Source organism: Pipistrellus hanaki (genome assembly GCF_964339955.1).
Source record: "Pipistrellus hanaki genome assembly, chromosome: 16".
Lineage (NCBI taxonomy): Eukaryota > Metazoa > Chordata > Mammalia > Chiroptera > Vespertilionidae > Pipistrellus > Pipistrellus hanaki.
Genome location: NC_140518.1, coordinates 31444389 through 31463059, shown reverse-complemented (window position 1 = coordinate 31463059; position 18671 = coordinate 31444389). Strand labels below are relative to the sequence as shown.

The window sequence follows — 18671 nt, the reverse complement described above, 5'->3', positions numbered from 1 at the left end:
GGAAGTACAAACATATCTCCATTTTTATTTTCATTTAAACGAAATATGCTTGAACAAGATATAGAACTGTCCATATTTTATACTTTAATACAAATTTCAAAACAAAGTATAACAATAGTCTCTATGTTCAAATCCACTTAATTTTATAGGAAACACAGTATTTATAAAATGAACAGCTCCTGCAACAAAACCAACATTAGGAGAGTTGTTTAAATTATCTTTTAATCATTATTGTGGAGCCAATTTTCATAAAAGTATCTACCAGGATGGGACTTAGCACACTCTTTAGGCTGCTTAAATACAACCAAAAATGTGGTATTAATATGTAAATATTATATACTGAGTCAAGCATTTAAGATAAAAAGACTGACTTCTGACTTCACCCTAAACCAATAATGAATTTTGAAAATGTATTTTACCATTAACACTTTCGTGTGTTCACACAGCATGTTCCAGTCAATCATCTTCTTTCTCAATATATGTCTTTGCATTAACCCGTGCCATTTGCCTGGCCAAGTACCTGTCTCTAGCTGACATTACAGTTTCTTCATTGTTCCGTTTTGCAAACTTGTTCCCAGTCTCGTGTGGTCTCTCTTGTTCTTTGCCCACATCTGGGCATTCCTCTGTGGTTCTGTGTTTTGCTCCCAGGGGTGTTTCAGAACTAGAGAGTTCCTCTGGGTTACTTTCTTTATCCTTTTCCACGTTTCTCATTTCACTGGATCTCTCCTGGTCAAGAAACCTATCCTTTGTCCGAGAATTCGGGCTGTTTTCCTTTCTGTCTCGCTTTCTTTCTGAAGATTGAACACTCATTTCTCGTTTTTCTCTATCTCTGTTTTCATATTTTTCTTTCCTTGCTTTCGTATGTTCTTCCTTTTCTTTGCTTTTCTCTTCCTTTTCTACTCCTTTTTCACTGTGTCGGTCATGATCATTTCGTTGTCTATCTCTTTCTTGTTCTCTTGTGGAATATTTCTGTCTGTCTTTCTCCCTTTTCCATTCTCTGTCATTTCTTTCTCTTTGGTCTCTTCCCCTCAGCTTATCTTCTTGTTCATGTCTCTTCCAGTGGGAATCTCTATGCCTATGGGAATCTTTCTTTTCTTTTTGGTAATCACGGTTAGTATAATAGTTCTCCTTGTTCCTGAATTGTCTCTCTTGGTGCTGATCTTCCCGTTTCTCATGTCCTCTTGACTTGGAACTTTTTGTGTGGCTTTTGGTACCATGTTCTCTTTCTTCACTAGATGACCGTGAGTGGGTTTGACTCCTGTGATGCCTGGAGTCATTCTTAGAGGTCTCTATGCTCTTTTCCTTTCTGCAGTTCACTTTATTATTTTCTTCCAGTTCATCATCTTCACTGTTGTTAGCATCAAAGTCACTGTCTGCATCTGGGTTTTCCTCTACTTTAACAACAGTTTGGAGAATGCATTTCTCAGGTGGTATTCTGTTCTCTGAAGTTATTTCATCTGAATAACCCCTTGGTTTCTCTTCCTTTATTCCAGACCTAAAAAAAAAAATAATAATATAACACTAAATGCCAATTATCATTTATAGTAAGTAAATGAAGTATTCATATAATTTTTCTCAATATTTAAATCAATAAAACTATAATTATATATGCATATTGATTATCCAAATATAAAAAGGTGCTGATCTCTATTTACCTTGTAAACACCTGCAAATTAGCATTTTTTAACCATTTAGAATATTTTCAATATAAGTAGAAGTGAAAAATAAGCCCTTCTGTAATGGACCACTAGAGTCTTTAGGCAGGGATCTGTACAAGGTCTTCATTTATGCTAAGCATAGACAAAGAATAATTGGGAAAAGAAAGATATATTCTGGATTTTAGTATTTTTATAATATGAAGTTTAAGTTGTGGCTCTTTGTTGGATTTTTATTTTTATCTCTATAAATATTAAGAAGAGCCCTGGAAGCAGATGAAGATAAATTTTTTTTCACAGCAAAATGGTGGCAAAATCTAATTCAAAATATCACTAAATAAACCCTTTTTTGATTAAAAAGGCACAAGCATCTTGAAATACTCCTGGGAACTTATCACAACAAAATGAAAATATGTGAATCCATCCAACCATTACAAACAGCAACACTAGAATAGTTTTTATCATCTAAATTTTCTCAGTTGATAAGCATGGTTAATTTATTTATGTTACTCACACATTCATTCATTATCACTTACTAATCATACTAATAGAGCAACAACTATGGTTCTTGGTTAAAGTATTCACCAATAATTAGGAATTCTATTAGACTCTGAGAAGTGTAACTATTAAGTGATATTATGGAATTTCACGGCTGGCCTCACAACTATTTCAGATGAAACTCTAATAACAGGAACACTAAATCTCAATCTTCAAATACACCTTAGACTCATAAGTCTCATCAATTTTTAAATCAAAACCCAGCAGTTGCAGGGTGGGAAGTATAAACCTAATCCCCTTTCTTAATCCTTAATTCCATTCTCTTGCATCTCTCCTTTCATTAGCAACATAAGACTCAGATCCTCTTATCTGAATGTTTCTGTTCCCAAAAAGTTAATTTAAATATAAGTTTAGGACTAATTCTCCCTTTTACCTTCAGCTATATACTTATGGCATGAACATTTTAGCATTATATTTAATCCTATATAATAAAAGGATGATATGCAAATTGCCTCCTCAGGAGTTCAACCACTTGTTATGATGTGTGCTGCGCAAAACAAAGGAAGGCCCCAGCCGGCAGCCAGGGGAAGAAAGGCCCCTGATCACCGGCCAGGCCTAGGGACCCGACCCGTGCACAATCTCATGCACTGGGTCTCTAGTACTTTATAATTTCATTCAAAAAAATCCTCTAACTCTTATTTTCTAGAGCAGAACTAATAGAAATGTCTACATTTTCTCTAGAGCAGAACTAATAGGTAATGTCCATATCTGTATTAATATGGCAGCCACTAGTCAAATGTGGCAACTGAGTACTTGAATGTGGCTAATGCGGCCAAAGTTTTAAATGTAATATTAAACAACCACCATGACTTGTGGCTATGTGTTGGATAGTGTATTTCTAGCCATTAAAATGTGAATTTTACATTTTAAGGAGGCTAGGTCCTATTTATAAAAGTAAACCACATTTCTTTTTATACACTACCTAAACATGTAAGTAGAATTATTGCAGAATCAAGACAATGTTTAACCAAATATCTGCAGGTTTTAAATTAACAAACTGTAAAATCCTAGCCATGCATTTAATTAGGCCAGGTTTGGCTGACAAAACAATATGCAGCCCAACCAGCATGGTTCAGTGGTTGAACATCAGCCTAGGAAGCAGCAGCCTGTGGTTTGATTCCTGGTTGGGGCACTGCCCGGGCTTTAGACTTGATGCCCAGGAGGGGGTGTACAGGAGGCAGCCAATCAATGATTCTCTTTCACCACTGATGTTTCTATCTTTCTCTCCCTCACTGAATCAATAAAAATATTTTAAAAAAAGAACAAAACAATATGCAATGCTGCAATTCTTATGCTTCAGAGGGTTAAAATGATCCACAACCATAGATCATTAACAGTATCTTTCTTTTAAATATTCTGTATGCCATGTCTCACCTAGCTTCACGAAAGCTGCACGTAGGGGCTTCTTCTTCACCAACTGCTTGATTTAATAGATGCCTATAAAATCCACTGAGATCTTTCTGCTTGGTTACGTCCAAACGTGCTGAGAGAGAGAAAGCAAAAGTGAGAATACAGGCAACAAGGCAAAAATGCAACTCAGTTTTATAGACATACAGTACATAACACATACTGTGTGTAAACTATTCTCTACATCAAGAGTTGGGAAATTAGCACAGCCAGCGTGGGTCCATGGTTGAGCATTAACCTATAATCAGGGGGTCGTGGTTCAATTCCTGGCCAGGGCACATGCCCAGGTTTCAGGATTGATCTCCAGGAAGGGGGGTGCATGACTTAGCCGATCAATGATTCTCTTTCATCATTGATGTTTCTCTCTTTTCCTCTCTGAAACCAATAAAAATATATTTTTAAAAAAAAAAGTTGGGAAACTATAACCAATAGGCCAAAGCTGCCTACCTTTGTGAATACATTTTTATTGAAATGTAGCCCTGTTCATTTGTTTATCTATTGTCTTGGGCTGCTTTTGTGTTACAAAGGCAGAATTGAGTAGTTGGTACACAAAGCCTAAAATGTTCATAATCTGGTGCTTTAGGGAAAGATTGCTAACTGTTGCTCTAGATCCGTGGTTGGCAAACTGTGGCTTGTGAGCCACATATGGCTCTTTGGCCCCTTGAGTGTGACTCTTCCACAAAATACCATGGCCTGGGCGAGTTTATTTTGAAGAAGTGGTGTTAGAAGAAGTTTAAATTTAAAAAATTTGGCTCTCAAAAGAAATTTTAATCGTTGTACTGTTGATATTTGGCTCTGTTGACTAATGAGTTTGCCGACCACTGCTCTAGATGAATATATAGTATATGCACAGAACAGGTCTTAGAGATTTACTTTTCTTCCACTTAAAGTTGGTGAACACTTGCCAAATAAGGTATTTATAAGTACATATTTCACTCAAACCTTGAAAAATGACCATGAGTAGAAAACACTGAAGTAAAGCATTACTTCTTTTGCACATCTTTTTCTTGAATTAATGTTATTCTTTTTCTAAATGCCCAGATGTTGCTCCTTGGGTAATGTTACTCTCATTTCCTCATCCCAGAAAATATAACTAGGATTTAAAACTCAGTTTAGCTGAAACCGGTTTGGCTCAATGGATAGAGCGTCGGCTTGGGAACTGAAAGGTCCCGGGTTCGATTCCGGTCAAGGGCATGTACCTTGGTTGCGGGCATATCCCCAGTAGGGGGTGTGCAAGCGGCAGCCGATCGATGACTCTCTCTCATTGATGTTTCTAGCTCTCTATCTCTCTCCCTTCCTCTCTGTACAAAATCAATAAAATATATTTAAAAAAATAAATAAATAAAATAAAACTCAGTTTACACTGCTTTTGTAAGTGTCGTGGTATTATACCTTGTAATCAATGTTTTTGCATTTAGAATCATTTTCCAAAGCAATGACTTATAATTACTATAGTTTTAAACAAAATGTCTAGTATAAGTACCAGTTAGTAAAAGTGCAATTATATTTAGTAAAAATATCCTGTTTTATGATCATACAACATAATATTATAACTGTACCTTCAATTCTTATACATAAATTATGACAACATTATAATCTGAAAGTTCAGTGACAGACAAATGGCTAACCACAGGGCAGAATCCTGCTGCTTGCTTCCTTCCACCCGTTCCCTCTTTCATTTCACCTTCGAGTGCAGCGGCCCTCTTTTCTCTTTCCTCCTCTTCGGCTCTCTCTTGCAGTTTTTTCTTATAAGCAGATGTCACAAATGCCTCTTTATCATCAAATTCTCCCTTTTCCATTTCTCGTTCTCTCTGTATTTTCTTTTCCATTCTTTTTTCCTGTTCCTTTTTTCTGATTTCAACTGCTTTTAGTAAGTTTTGAATATATTTGGGCTAGGGGGAGAAAAAAGATTATTTAGGAAAAAGTAAAAAAATAATTGTCAATACTCTATTTTTTTTTATCACGAATTCATTAAAAAAATGAATAGTTCAAATAGGCTTATATCACCATTCCAAAAATCAATCTAAATTTATTAACAAGATTAAAATGAAAATTCTTTTCAATAAATGTAAGATAAAAAATATTCATAGTGCTATTTTATCATTTAAAAAAAAAATCTAAAATAAAGTAAATGACTTTCCCACCACTGTTTCTGTCACCCTTTTTACTGGTATTGTTTTAATATTTCTTCAACAGATACATGAACCAGAAAGGTTCCTATTAGCTTTTCACATTAGTTGTAATACAATTATTTAAAATAGTAGCTTTCACATAATTTTACACCATCACTTTATTAGTAGATACTGTAAGGTGCAAAGATCTTTAGAAATCAGTCTGAGCTTATGAAAGAAAATACGGTATGAACTTATTTTAATCCCACCTTTATTTTTTCCCCCCAAAATAAAAATCTGATCATGATACGTGTAGATGATTCAGTTGAGGTAGGAAGCAATGAAAAATGAGAGGATGATACATGAACAGAGGCAGAACAAAAACTTTCTAAGAAAAATATTTCAAAAAATTATTTGCAGAGGTTTAAAAGCAAAAATGAAAATTTATAAAATTGTTGGGTATTTCACTTGTTCCTGTTGGAATAGTAAGTGTAGGGCTTCTGGGTTCTAAATCAAATCTATAACATCTGAAGTAGGGGCACTTTACACTTCAAATGCTTAAAAGCTTTTTCTCAGATCATCTTCATGCTGAAATAAGATTAAGATATGCAATGCAGGTCAAGGTCAAAGAAAGTTTGTATTTTCAGCTACAAACCTTTCGGTCTTTTCCCAAAAGCAATTTAGGATTATTTTCTTCCTTTTTTTTCTGCATTTCATCATAAATACTGTCATATTCATATACAGTAGAATCTTCTGCAAGTGCCTTCTGGATTTCCAGTTTGGTCTTTAAAAGAAAAAAATTAAACATGTTTCAAAACTATGAACTAGGTAGCTAACAGCACAAAAAAGTAGAAGTAATTTTCTTGAAACAGAATCAGAAATCAGAAATATATCAAAAAATTCTATAATCACATTTTAAGACAAAATATATGAATATCAATTCTGGAGCCTGACTGCCTGCATTAGAATCTTGGCTCTATACTTACTGAGCTGTGTTTTTTTCCTTTAAGATTCCGGAAATCTATGCAAATCAAGAAACAACTATATATATAAAAGCCTAAGTGACTGAAAGACTAACTGGTTAACTGGTGGCTATGATATGCACTGACCACCAGTGGGCAGATGCTCATTGCAAGAGGTGCCCCCTGGTGGTCAGCGTGATTCCACAGCCAACCAACCCCGAGGTACCCCACTCCCTCGGGGAAACCTGTCAGGTTGAGGGATACCACCTATGCATGAATTTGTGCACTGGCCTCTAGTTCTAACATATTTTCAAAAAACAGCTTGGCCTCGTATCTCTGTGGTTGAACATTTACCTATGAACCAGGAGGTCGCATTTCAATTCCCGGTCAGGGCACATGCCTGGGTTGCAGGTTGATCCCCAGTCTGGGGCATAGAGGAGACAGTCAATAGCCAATTGATAATTCTCTCCCATCATTGTTTCTATCTCCCTCTATCCCTCTCCCTTCCTCTCAGAAGTCACTAAAAAGTATGAAAAAAAAAACAAAACCAACAACAACAACAAAAAAAAATGAAGGTCAAGTTAAATTTTTTAAAATAATTTTTTTATTCATTTCAGAGAGGAGAGGGAGATAGAAATATCAATGATGGGAGAGAACCATCGATTGACTGCCTCCTGCATGCTCCCAATGGGGATTGAGACCACAACCCAAGCATGTGCCCTTGACTGGAATTAAACCTGGAACCCTCCAGTCCACAGGCTGACATTCTATTCAATGAGCCAAACCAACTAGGGCTAAATTATTTCTTTATACATACCTATTTTGTTTTGTCTCAGCACTTAGATACCAAAACTGATACTTAAAAATGTGAGCTGAAATACTTCACCGACCACTCTTTGACCTTACCTGTTTCATTGCTTGCTTTTTAGCAGCTTCCCTCTGAAGGCTTTCACTCACGGAGGTCTAGAACACAGAAAAATGCTGTCATTGTTTAATACTTCTTTTCAAAAATTCTGGTTGGCAACTGGTTCCTTACTTAACTTTAAAAATACAAAGGTAATATTATGAACTGACATTATCAAGGACTTTCTCCCACACTTTTGGAAAGAAATGAATTTTCATTGTAACTTATCAGATTAGGCTATATGGGGTACGAAACAGAATAGTACAAGACAAATGAGGTAACAGATTTTTTTAGTCCCAACTGCAACTTCACCATCAAGTCAGTCAACTTCTATGGATTTCAATTTGCTTTGTGTGTTCACGTGAATGTGTATTAGCGCTTATTAGGTAAGGGTGGATTGGTCCCTTCCAACACTAAAATGGTATCATCCCCAGCAATTAAAAGCACATCATTTTAATATTCACCATTAAATATAGTATATCAAGGTTTTAGTATATATTTAAGACTTATGGGCAGCCAAAACTATCTGAGATTATAATCATTCAATAAATATGTACTGAAACGCCTACCATATCTGGTATTGTTATAGCTCCTGAAGATATCAAAAAAACAACAACAGTCTTTGTCCTGAGAGATAAATGGTCTGAAACGTAAGACAAATAACTAAAGAGATCATTATAATATAAATGTGATAAGCAATACAAAGGATAAAAAAGGGCTGAGGGAAGCAAAGGGAAACAAAATGTATGAGAAATCAAAAGTCTTCCCTAAAGAGATATGACATTAGACCTGAATCAAAAAGAATTTAAGAGAAGGCAAGAGGAATATAATAAGAAATAGTAACCACATGGACAAAAGTAAGGACTTAAAGCTAAGAAAAATAATTAGCATACTTAAGTAAAAATGTTTCTTTAAAAGTATAAAGCTTTGTAAACATACTAACCAACACTAAAATGTACACTTTAACAGGGTGTATGTTGTGGTGTGTAAATTATCTTTAAAAAATAATAATACTAGTAAATTTATTTTTAATTAAAAAATATAAACCTTAGCCCTAGGATTATAGGACTGTTTTCAACTAGATAGCACCGTGTTTCCCCGAAAATAAGACATCCTCTGAAAATAAGACCTACTTACAGGTTTCCTTCTTAGTGAAATATAAGGCATCCCCCCGAAAATAAGGCCCCCCCTAGGCTAAACATGAGAGATTTGGCCCACTGATTCTGAAAGAAATCGAGTCACAAGAAATTCACCAGGAAATTCAGGAATTGGATTGTTATGATGTTCCAGAAGATGACGACATGATTGTCATTGAATAAATGAGTAAATTCTTGATACTGTAGGATTCACAGTTTGTCTGGTTTGTGTTGACAGCTACCGTACTACGGTACCGTATACAGGTAATAAATTTCCTTTATTTTCATTTAACAATAAATGTGTATCATATTCTTCTTCATGGAAAAATAAGACATCCTCTGAAAATAAGACCTAGCGCACCTTTGGGAGCAAAAATTAATATAAGACACTGTCTTATTTTCGGGGAAACAGGGTATCAATTGGTGCTTCCTATTTTCCATGGCAACAAAGAGAACAAAATAAACAAATATAATTCTAGCTCCCTAAAACCATGGAGATAAAGAAGTGTATAATGGCTCAGTTGGTTGAGTGTCATCATGTACACTGAAAGGTTGCAGGTTCCATTCCTGGTCAGGGCTTGTAGGGAAGGCAACTGATCAATGTTTGTTTGTTTTTCTCTCTCTACCTTCCTTGGATTTAAAAAAAAAAAGTGTATAAGCAAAGAACTAAAGACAGTAAATTGACTTCAACAAGAGGAAGAGAGGTTGGTAACAAAAACAACAGTATCCAATATTTACAGAGGCAGGAGCTACGCTAAGTGAATTACTTGTGTATTACTGTATTATTCAATTAATAGAATTTTTAATTATGTGATATAACACATTTTCACTAGAGTATCAATTTCAAACATTAAAATATTAAATATGCTAATAAACATTTCATAAAATACTTCTCAACTAATTTTTATGTCTTTCCAATTCATGTAAACGAAGTGTGTGTGTGTGTGTGTATGTGTGTGTGTGTGTGTGTGTGTATATATATATATATATATATATATATATATATAATCACTGAGCTAGTAATATCCTCAGGATTGACTAGAAGTTTCCAAACGCTGGACTTTTACTTCTTCACTTGTTTTATTATTTGGCCCATTTTTCCTCTTCCAATCTGTCATAGTTCACCTGCTGACACTTTAAAACTGGTTGCTTCAACCTGAACTTGAAAAAATAAAGCACAAGGCTATTACTTTTTAATTTCATATACTAGTGTAGAATAGGCAGACTGGGAAGGGCCTCTCCAACGTAAAGTATACTTTGGGACATCTCAATAGGCTATGCTTCCATTTTTATAGCTGTTAGAATAAGCCCGACCTTTGAAAAAAATCAGATGTTATTTCTTATAAGTTCATAATGGAGAGGTAGAGTAACTTTACATATCCTATTCAGAGACTGATATCCCTGGAGTTTCAATAGCATCAGTGGATAAAGAGGTCACTCTGAACCTAAACTGAAAAATTCAGGGAGGATTATCTCCTTTTGAAGCTCCTTTAATTCTCAGTTTTCTAACTGAGGGAACTGTGACAATGACTATTAAAGATGACTATAGCCCAGCCGATGTGGCTCAGTGGTTGAGCGTCAATCTATGAACCAGGAGGTCACAGGGCACATGCTCAGGTTGAAGGTTCGATACCCAATAGGGGGCATGCAGGAGACAGCTGATCAATGATTCTCTCTCATCATTGATGTTTCTCTCTACTTCTCCCTTCGTCAGAGGTCAATAAAAAATATATATATATACACACACACATATAAAACAAGGGTGAAATTAAAGACATTGATTTTTGTGTGACAATTTTCTCTGATGAACAAACAAAGCAAAAAGTGGAAGCATAAAAGGAGTATAAAAAGGAGATAAATTTAGGATTGCTCATAAAGAAAATAATTCTTTAACAGTCACATTTAGTGTAAGATATGGTGTAAAGCGAATAAACTCTGAACATGGTTTTCAATATCTTCCTATGTTGCATCAGTCAAAAATAGTAGAAAACCATTTTATAAGATTTAGTATAAACATATTTACTACAATCAATGACAGCTCTTATAATACACTTTACATAGAAACCAAAACTTTATTTCCAAAATCATCATTAGCCATGCTGGTAATAACCAGTGCACTTATAATCAACAGTCAAAGGTCTTGTAATCCTCCCCACAGAGGTCAATTTTTAATGAAATACACTTGGTATTTTCTCGAAAGACAAGCAACAGTTTGGCACCAAATATATAATCACAATGACCAAGTCAGGTGTGCAGAGTCCCCAGGACAGACTTTATTAGAGTTCAGTTATAAATATATAATCTCTTGACATTGAAGATGTAGTTCTTGCAGATAAGGCCCAAAGGCAGGAAATGAATCTCCTCCCAAATGCTGCTTCTTATCTTTAAAGTAAACTCAAATTATTACTAAACTAATAAAGTAATTTTGTTTCAGAGAGTGATCTGATCTATTTTATAAATTCAAAAATGAGATGGAGGATTATTGCTTTTTGTCTGACTACACAGACTAAAATATGAAAATAAAGAACTTCTTTAAAATGATTTTTATGGTAAAGTTAAATTAGGCAATAGCAAAGTCTGTCAATATATGAGGAAGATGGATATTGTTTTGGAAAAATAGAAAGCTAATTTTTAAAAAAATGTATTTTTATTGATTCAGAGAGGGAAAGATAGAAACATAAATGAGAGAATCACTGATCAGCTGCCTCCTGCATGACATCCACTGAGGATTGAGCCCACAACCCAGGCATGTGCCTTGACTGGGAACCAAACTGCGACCTCCAGGTTCATAGGTTGATGCCCAACCACTGAACCTGGCTGGACCAAAGCTAATTTTTTAAACAGCCAATTTTAAGGTAAAGCTTTTTACTATCTTCTAATCAGAAATAATCAGTTAAAAATGATGAACAACTGGGTGCACTGAGGTTGTATACAAGTAAAATAAAAAAAAGTATTTCAAAAATATAATTATGGTCACCCTGGCCAGTGTGTCGCAGTGGTTGGAGCATCCTCTTGTACATCAAATGGTGGCAAGTTCAATTCCCAGTCAGGGTACACACTTGGGTTGTGGGTTCAATCCCCCATAGGCGCATGCCAGAGGCAAATGATCGATGTTTCTCTCTCTCCCTTCCTTTTCCTAAAATCAATAAAATGTGTATGTGTATGTATGTATATATGTGCATATGTGTGTGTGCATATATATTCCATAATTTTATATGATCATTACTGCCTTCCTTATGGAATTTAAAAAAAAAAGAAGTTTATTTATAGAAACTGTTTCTAATGCAAGGGCTAAAACAGGCACTTCTATGTAAAGTATATGGTAAAAAAAAAAAAAAAAAGTTGATCATTTCTTGCAGTATTTGTGCTTTGTTGCAATCTCATTTTCTTAGTCCATTTCTCAACCCAAACCTGCTCCACTCACATTCCTTCCAACATAGTAAGTGGCAATTCTTCATGGAATTTTCCTAATATAATGGCCACAACACAAAATGGAGATTAAGATTCTATTTTAAAAGTTACAAAAAAAGTCAGGCTACCAATTATGAATGTCAAACACAAATAGAAATTTTCAGATGACTAACGATTAATGGTGACAGTTATTGCATACAGAGTATACTTTTATTGTAGCAACATAGCTACCATTTGTTACACTTCTACTCTGTACTATGTGCTGTATGATAGACTATCTCTAATCCTTAAAATAAACTTTTATTAGATATTTATAAAATATTTTTTCAGATACATAACTGAAACTGAGATGTTAAACAACTCACTAAAGTTCTTAAAGGTAGAAAAACAATGCAAAGCTTCTGGCTTACACTGGCAAATTGATATGCTCAAGTCTCCTCCTCCTCCAAACCCTCAAAATGACAAAAAATAAATCTATAATCATGCTAGCAAATAAGGGCTATTTTCTTTTCTTTTTTTAAAAAATATATTTTTATTAATTTTTTTTACAGAGAGGAAAGAGAGAGGGATAGAGAGTTAGAAACATCGATGAGAGAGAATCATCGATCAGCTGCCTCTTGCACACCCCCTACTGGGGATGTGCCTGCAACCAAGGTACATGCCCTTGACGGGAATTGAACCTGGGACCTCTCAGTCCGCAGGCCGACGCTCTATTCAGTGAGCCAAACCCGTTTCGGCATAAGGGCTATTTTCAATGGACTGGAACTTGAGGGAGATAAAAGGCCAAGAAACTAAAATGCCCACCGAGGATGAATGTTATAAAAAGGTGGGAAAGGTTCCCGGAGCACTACATGTACTGAGTTAAGTGATACAAAGAGCAGAAGACAGAGAAGATAGATTAATTGGTATTTGCAGCAATGCAAGTGGATCTTTATATACTGCCTTTCTGAGAAAAGATACATAGCCAATTTCATCTCTGCTCTTAGTTGGAAATGTAAATACAGGATTAGAGACAGAAATCAATGGAACAGAATACAAATTCCAGAGAAATGGATCCACATAATATATGGAAATGTAATATATAATAAGTGAGCCATTATATCAGGGGAAGGCACATAATGATAGTTCTCCATCATACTCAATATCCCTCTTTTACAGAAAGCATTTGTTAATATCTTTTATCTACACTGAAATGAAATACATACACAAAAATTTTAAAATTATACATTTTTCCTTCTAATCCATTTTGGATACACACATACATACACCTAAAGATATTAAAGGAAAGCAACTTATATTAGAATAATATACTCTGTATTTCAACATGTAAATGCTCAACCATATTAGAAAAAAGTAAATTCTCAGATTCCTCTACCGTGTAGAAGCACTGTAACCACCATTAATGCTAAGATACATTTATGATGACTGCAGAACCGGTGACTCAAACACCACAAATGAAAATTGGTAACAGTGAACCAATTTTCTTAAATGGTAAACAAACTCTTGGTAAAGTTCTAAACAATGTAAGATTTTCCCTCAATCTACAAGATAGTCAAATTAGGAGGAAATTTAGCCTGCATTTTGCCAGGCAAAACAATATTTTTAAAGTTATTTTAAATATTATCTTATTAAAAATACTTTAATAAAAATAAAATGTGCGAAACATTTAGAGTTTCTGTGTAAAAAGAACTTAGATCCTAGGCTCATAAAATTATAAAAAATTAACACCAACATATTAAAAATTTTATGATAAAAAAGTTCTTAGTAAGCTAGAAATAGTAGTAAAACCTTACAGAAACATTACAATTAATTGTGAAATTTTATATAAGCAACTCCCATTAAAGTTAGGAATGAAACAACATTGTTTCTACCATTGCTTCTATTTATATCACTAGAGGCCTGATGCACAAAATTCATAGGGGGGTACATAGGGGGGCCCCTCAGCCCATCCTGCACCCTCTCACAATCCAGGAACCCTCGGGGGATGTCCGACTGCCAGCTTAGGCCCAATCCCACAGGAATCTGGGACCACTAGCTCCTAACTGCGCACCTGCCTGCCTGATTGCCCCGAACTGCTTCTGCTTGCCTGCCTGACCACCCCTAACCACTTCTGCCTCAGCCCCCACCACAGTGGCTTCGTCCTGAAGGATGTCCAGAAGGTCGTTTGGCTGTCCGGTCTAATTAGCATATTATGCTTTTATTTTATAGTTTTTAAGCAATGCACTAAGACACATAGTAATGCAAAGATAAAGAAACTAGGTAATATAACTGAAAAGAAACAAAATTATTCTTATTTGCAGACAATATGATTGCCTACAAAGGAAATCCAAAAGAATTATCAGGCAAACTATTAGCACTACATAAGTATTAGCATGAATAAAAACCAGAAGCATTCATACTACTAATAATTGGAAAAAATTCCCTCATATATCAGCAACAATGGCTATAAGGTACCTAGAAATAAATTTTTAAAAAGATGTGAACTTTATGGGAGAATCTAGAGGCCTGGTGCACAAATCTGTGCACAGGTGGAGTTTGGCTGGCCCGCCCCAATTGGGAGGGGCTGAGGGCGGTTGGCCAGCCAGCTCCACTCCCCTTGTTGAACTCCAGGTAGAAGGGATAATTTGCGTATTAGCCTTATATTACATAGGATTATAAACTGTATTAAAGGATATGTAAAACACCTGTACAAATAAACAGAACCTATATAAATGAGAAGACTGAAATATAAATTCTCTCCTAATATATAAATTCCAATTCCGATAAAAATTTCCCTATTGTTTTCTTTTTAAGAATTAACAACAATTAATTCAGTAAGAATTTTGTGGTTTTAACTTGTCCTATTTCCATCATCCCTTCCTGAGAGTCATGGTACCTAAAAACAACAGCCCACAAATATGGTAGAAATCAGCAGGCTGGCAGCCACTGGAGAGGGTTACGAGTTCCTTCAAAACAGCTATCCTGGAGAATTATTACTGGACCTCCATGGTGGTTCCCAGGAAGACACCGCTCACAAGGATGTCTTTATTTGACAGAATGACAAGTAAAACAGTCTTTCCCCTGGGGGGTGTCTGTCAAATACAATCAAAGACAATTGTTGAACACCAGGGCTGCCTGAGGCAGCGGATAACAGTTGTAACAGTTGAGGCAAAAAATAGGCTAACCAAAAAGCTTTAAAAGTAAAGCTGAAGAATAAGCTTCTATGTAGTGGTTGCCAACTGGTGGTCTGCAAGGTCCGAAAGGTTGGCAACCACTGGTTTAAGAAAACGGAGGGCTTTGAAGGCTCTGGGGCTCATGAATGCAACAGACATACAAAGACCTTTATGCAAGACCTGAGATAGCCCTAAACTCTCCTTTGAACTTGAGACTGCGAAAGCAAGAAGTGAAGGCGAAGGCAAAGTTATAAAATACCTGGCTGTATATTGAAGGCATGTCCTAACATGAGCAGAGCCCCTTGGTAGTCTGGAGACTTATTAGTTGCAAATATTTAGAGAAATTTCTGTCAAATTATTAACTGACCACTAATCTAACCAACAATAAATACAAACTAAGATTTAGTACAAAAAAGTCACTAACAAAAATTAAAAACAACAGCTCTTGCTGGTTTGGCTCAGTAGATATAGCGTTGGTCCAAGGACTGAAGGGCCTCAGGTTCCATTCAGATCAAGGGCATGTACTTCAATTGTAGGCTAGTTCATGTGTCTCTCTCACATTGATGCTGTCTGTCTGTCTGTCTGTCTCTCTCTCTCCCCTTCCCCACTTCCACACTCTCTAAAAATCAATGAAAAAATATCCTCAGATGATGACTAACCATAAATAAATAAATAAATAATAAAAATAAAAAACCATAATGAAATAGTTGTCCAGGGCAGAATGTGGGGAAGTAGACTGACAGCAAAGGGGCATGAAAGAACTTTCAGGGGAGAGGAGAATGCTCTACATTAGGGGTATCGAACTCAATCAGAGAAGGGGCCAAAATCTAAAATCCAGCCTAAATCGCGGGCCGAATGGTTTACTGAACAGTCATAAACTGACAATGTCATAAACTGACAGCGCGGTGCAGGCCACATTGCAAGGCCTGGCGGGCTGGATTTGGCCCGCGGGCCTTGTGTTTGACACATGTGCTCTACATCCTCAGTGGGTATATACATTTGTCAAAAGCCATCAACCTGTACACTTAAAAGCCACTGATTTTATTACATGTAAATTGTACCTCAATTTTTTAAAAGGTGAACCATCTAGAATAAATTTTTTAATAGTACAAGAAAAAAATATATTAAATTACCTACCTATGCTTTTACACAATCAGTAAAAACTGAAAGAGAAGCAATTTTTCTGGCAGAACAAAGCCAGTACCAGTATAGCTGATGCAAAGGTCTTTTAGAAATATAGAAAATGACTTAAGTATTACATAAACACACATATGCGATTGCATCTACAATAAATGCGAATTTCACAAGGAAATACTATTTTTGCTGCTAAAATATAAAATGTTCATATTATATATACTACATGCCGGGTGTACAAAATTTGTGCACTGGTCGAGTCTAGGCCTGGCTGGCGATCAGGGCCAATTGGGGCCTTCCTTCATTCTGCGCCACCCCCTGGTGGTCAGCGTATATCAGAGCGAGCGATTGAGCTCCCTGTCCAACTCTCGAGGGGACAATTTGCATATCAGCTTTTTATATATATAGATAATCTTAGTACTATCTATGGTAACATTACACACTAATTGTAACTGAGCAATTACATTTAGCAGAGACTGAATAACCACAAATGTAGTCTTCCAAGAAACTACTTTACTAATAAAACTTTCTAGGAAATTGGTGATTTCTCAATAGTTTATTTTCAGGGTGGTTTACAAAAACAATTTTGTTACATCAGTATTAGCTGTCTAAAATGACTGTGTAATTGCTTAAAAATAAGCGAAGTTCATAGCTTTTTCGGGGGGGAGAATCAGATTATTCATATATCACTTATGAATAACATTAGTGGAGTTTCTTTCTTTATTCCTTTTGATAATTCTGTAAGTTACAATATACTCCAGATACACTGTATTGACAAATAACTAAGTCAAGCAAAGACATAAAATTCACATTTCAATTTAAAAATATATATATTTTCAACAATTTGGTAGAAAAACATAGGCTCCCTTACCTCATCATCATCAGAATCATTCCCAAACACTGATGGTTTTTGCAAAACAGGATTCAACTTCTGTGCTTTCTTTGGCAAAATAAGCCCATACCTGCATTTTTTTTTGAAATAGAAATTATACCATTATATTTAAATGTTAAAACATGTCTGTGAACACTTAAGTTTCCGATCTTCAGACACCTCCAAGTTCTAATGTGCTAAGATTTTTTAGTTATGACTCTAAGTGATTATTTGCAGGCACAAACCAAACTCAAACACCATTTTAATCCAAGAAGAGAAGTAACTGAAGAGTACAGAAATGATTTTGATGGCAAAACGATACGAAGGTTTTTAAAAGAACATGTTAGTGGAAAGCTCAGTTCAAGTCCATTAAAAATAAAAAATGCTCTGAATTATCTTTAGTCTAAAAATGCTCTGAATTATCTTATCAGGAAAATAAATCCCCCTGCCGCCCTACTGTGCAGCTACACAGTTCTAAAGAAGTTACTGACTGGATGATACATATCACCCACACTAAAAAAAAAAAAATTATATTAACTGAAAAACCCAAGAAGTCATCGGAGAGATTCTCATTACACATTATTAAGCTTTGTATTGGAGCATCTGAGAGGACCATCCCATCAGAGCCAACTCCTTTAGTTTCTCACATTTTGGCCTTTAAAGATGCAGCTATCACAGGAAGCCACATCGAAAGCACGGATTATAACATCAAACGTAAAACTTGTAAGGACATACAATACTTGTCTCCTATGGCACCGCACACTCCAGTTCCCTATATGCCTACCCTTTTCTGTGGCTTCTCAGCACATTCCTAAACCCAGAAGGGGTGGCGGGAGCCGGGATTGAGCGGCAAGAACAAGGCCCTCTAAGGGAGCCAGGGATGGCCTCTTCTCACTGCCCCTGGAGGCATCCAAACCGGGAGAAACTCAAGCGCGGGGTAGGAAGCAAGACTGAGGGGCCTCAGACCGAGCTTTTGGAAAATAGAAAAGTCTCGCTCTCTGCCCCTCAGCCTAACTTCCTTTATTTCCTCACAAGTTTCTCCCTCAAAACTTCGGGCTTCCATCCTGGAAAATATAGGGGGAAGGGGGAGGGGAATGTGTTCCTCAGGATTCCTCGCTTCTCCCGGTCTCTATCCCTGACGATCAGCCCCTTCACTTGCAGCGCGCTTTTACTCCGCGGCCAAAGACACAGTCGCCGTGGTTTCTCCTTCCCCAGCCTAACCCTAACTCCCGCATCACACTCACTGCCTGCCCGGAATCGCCATCTTGCTTCGGTCTCCGCTGAACGCGGCTGACGCCGACGCGACGCTGACGCAGGCGCTGACGTAGTCACGTAAACTCTCGCGCGACTTCGGGCGGCCGGGAATCCGC

The 18671-nt window shown here is 36.2% G+C and overlaps 1 protein-coding gene across 2 annotated transcripts; it reads right to left on the bottom strand.

Moving 5' to 3' along the window:
- On the bottom strand, nucleotides 1–18603 carry NSRP1 (nuclear speckle splicing regulatory protein 1). Of its 2 annotated transcripts, none has more exons than XM_084862967.1 (7): nucleotides 18546–18603; nucleotides 17302–17392; nucleotides 7600–7656; nucleotides 6387–6515; nucleotides 5305–5512; nucleotides 3588–3696; nucleotides 1–1495 (listed from the first exon to the last, which is right to left on the bottom strand). In XM_084862967.1, the coding sequence occupies exons 1-7, from the start codon at nucleotides 18563–18565 to the stop codon at nucleotides 457–459; spliced, it is 1653 nt and encodes a 550-aa protein (XP_084719093.1). In that variant the 5' UTR covers nucleotides 18566–18603; the 3' UTR covers nucleotides 1–456. The 2 variants fall into 2 exon arrangements, with proteins under 2 accessions (XP_084719093.1, XP_084719094.1); XM_084862968.1 differs by lacking the exon at nucleotides 18546–18603 and adding an exon at nucleotides 18086–18240.
- Nucleotides 18604–18671: the final 68 nt, after the last annotated feature.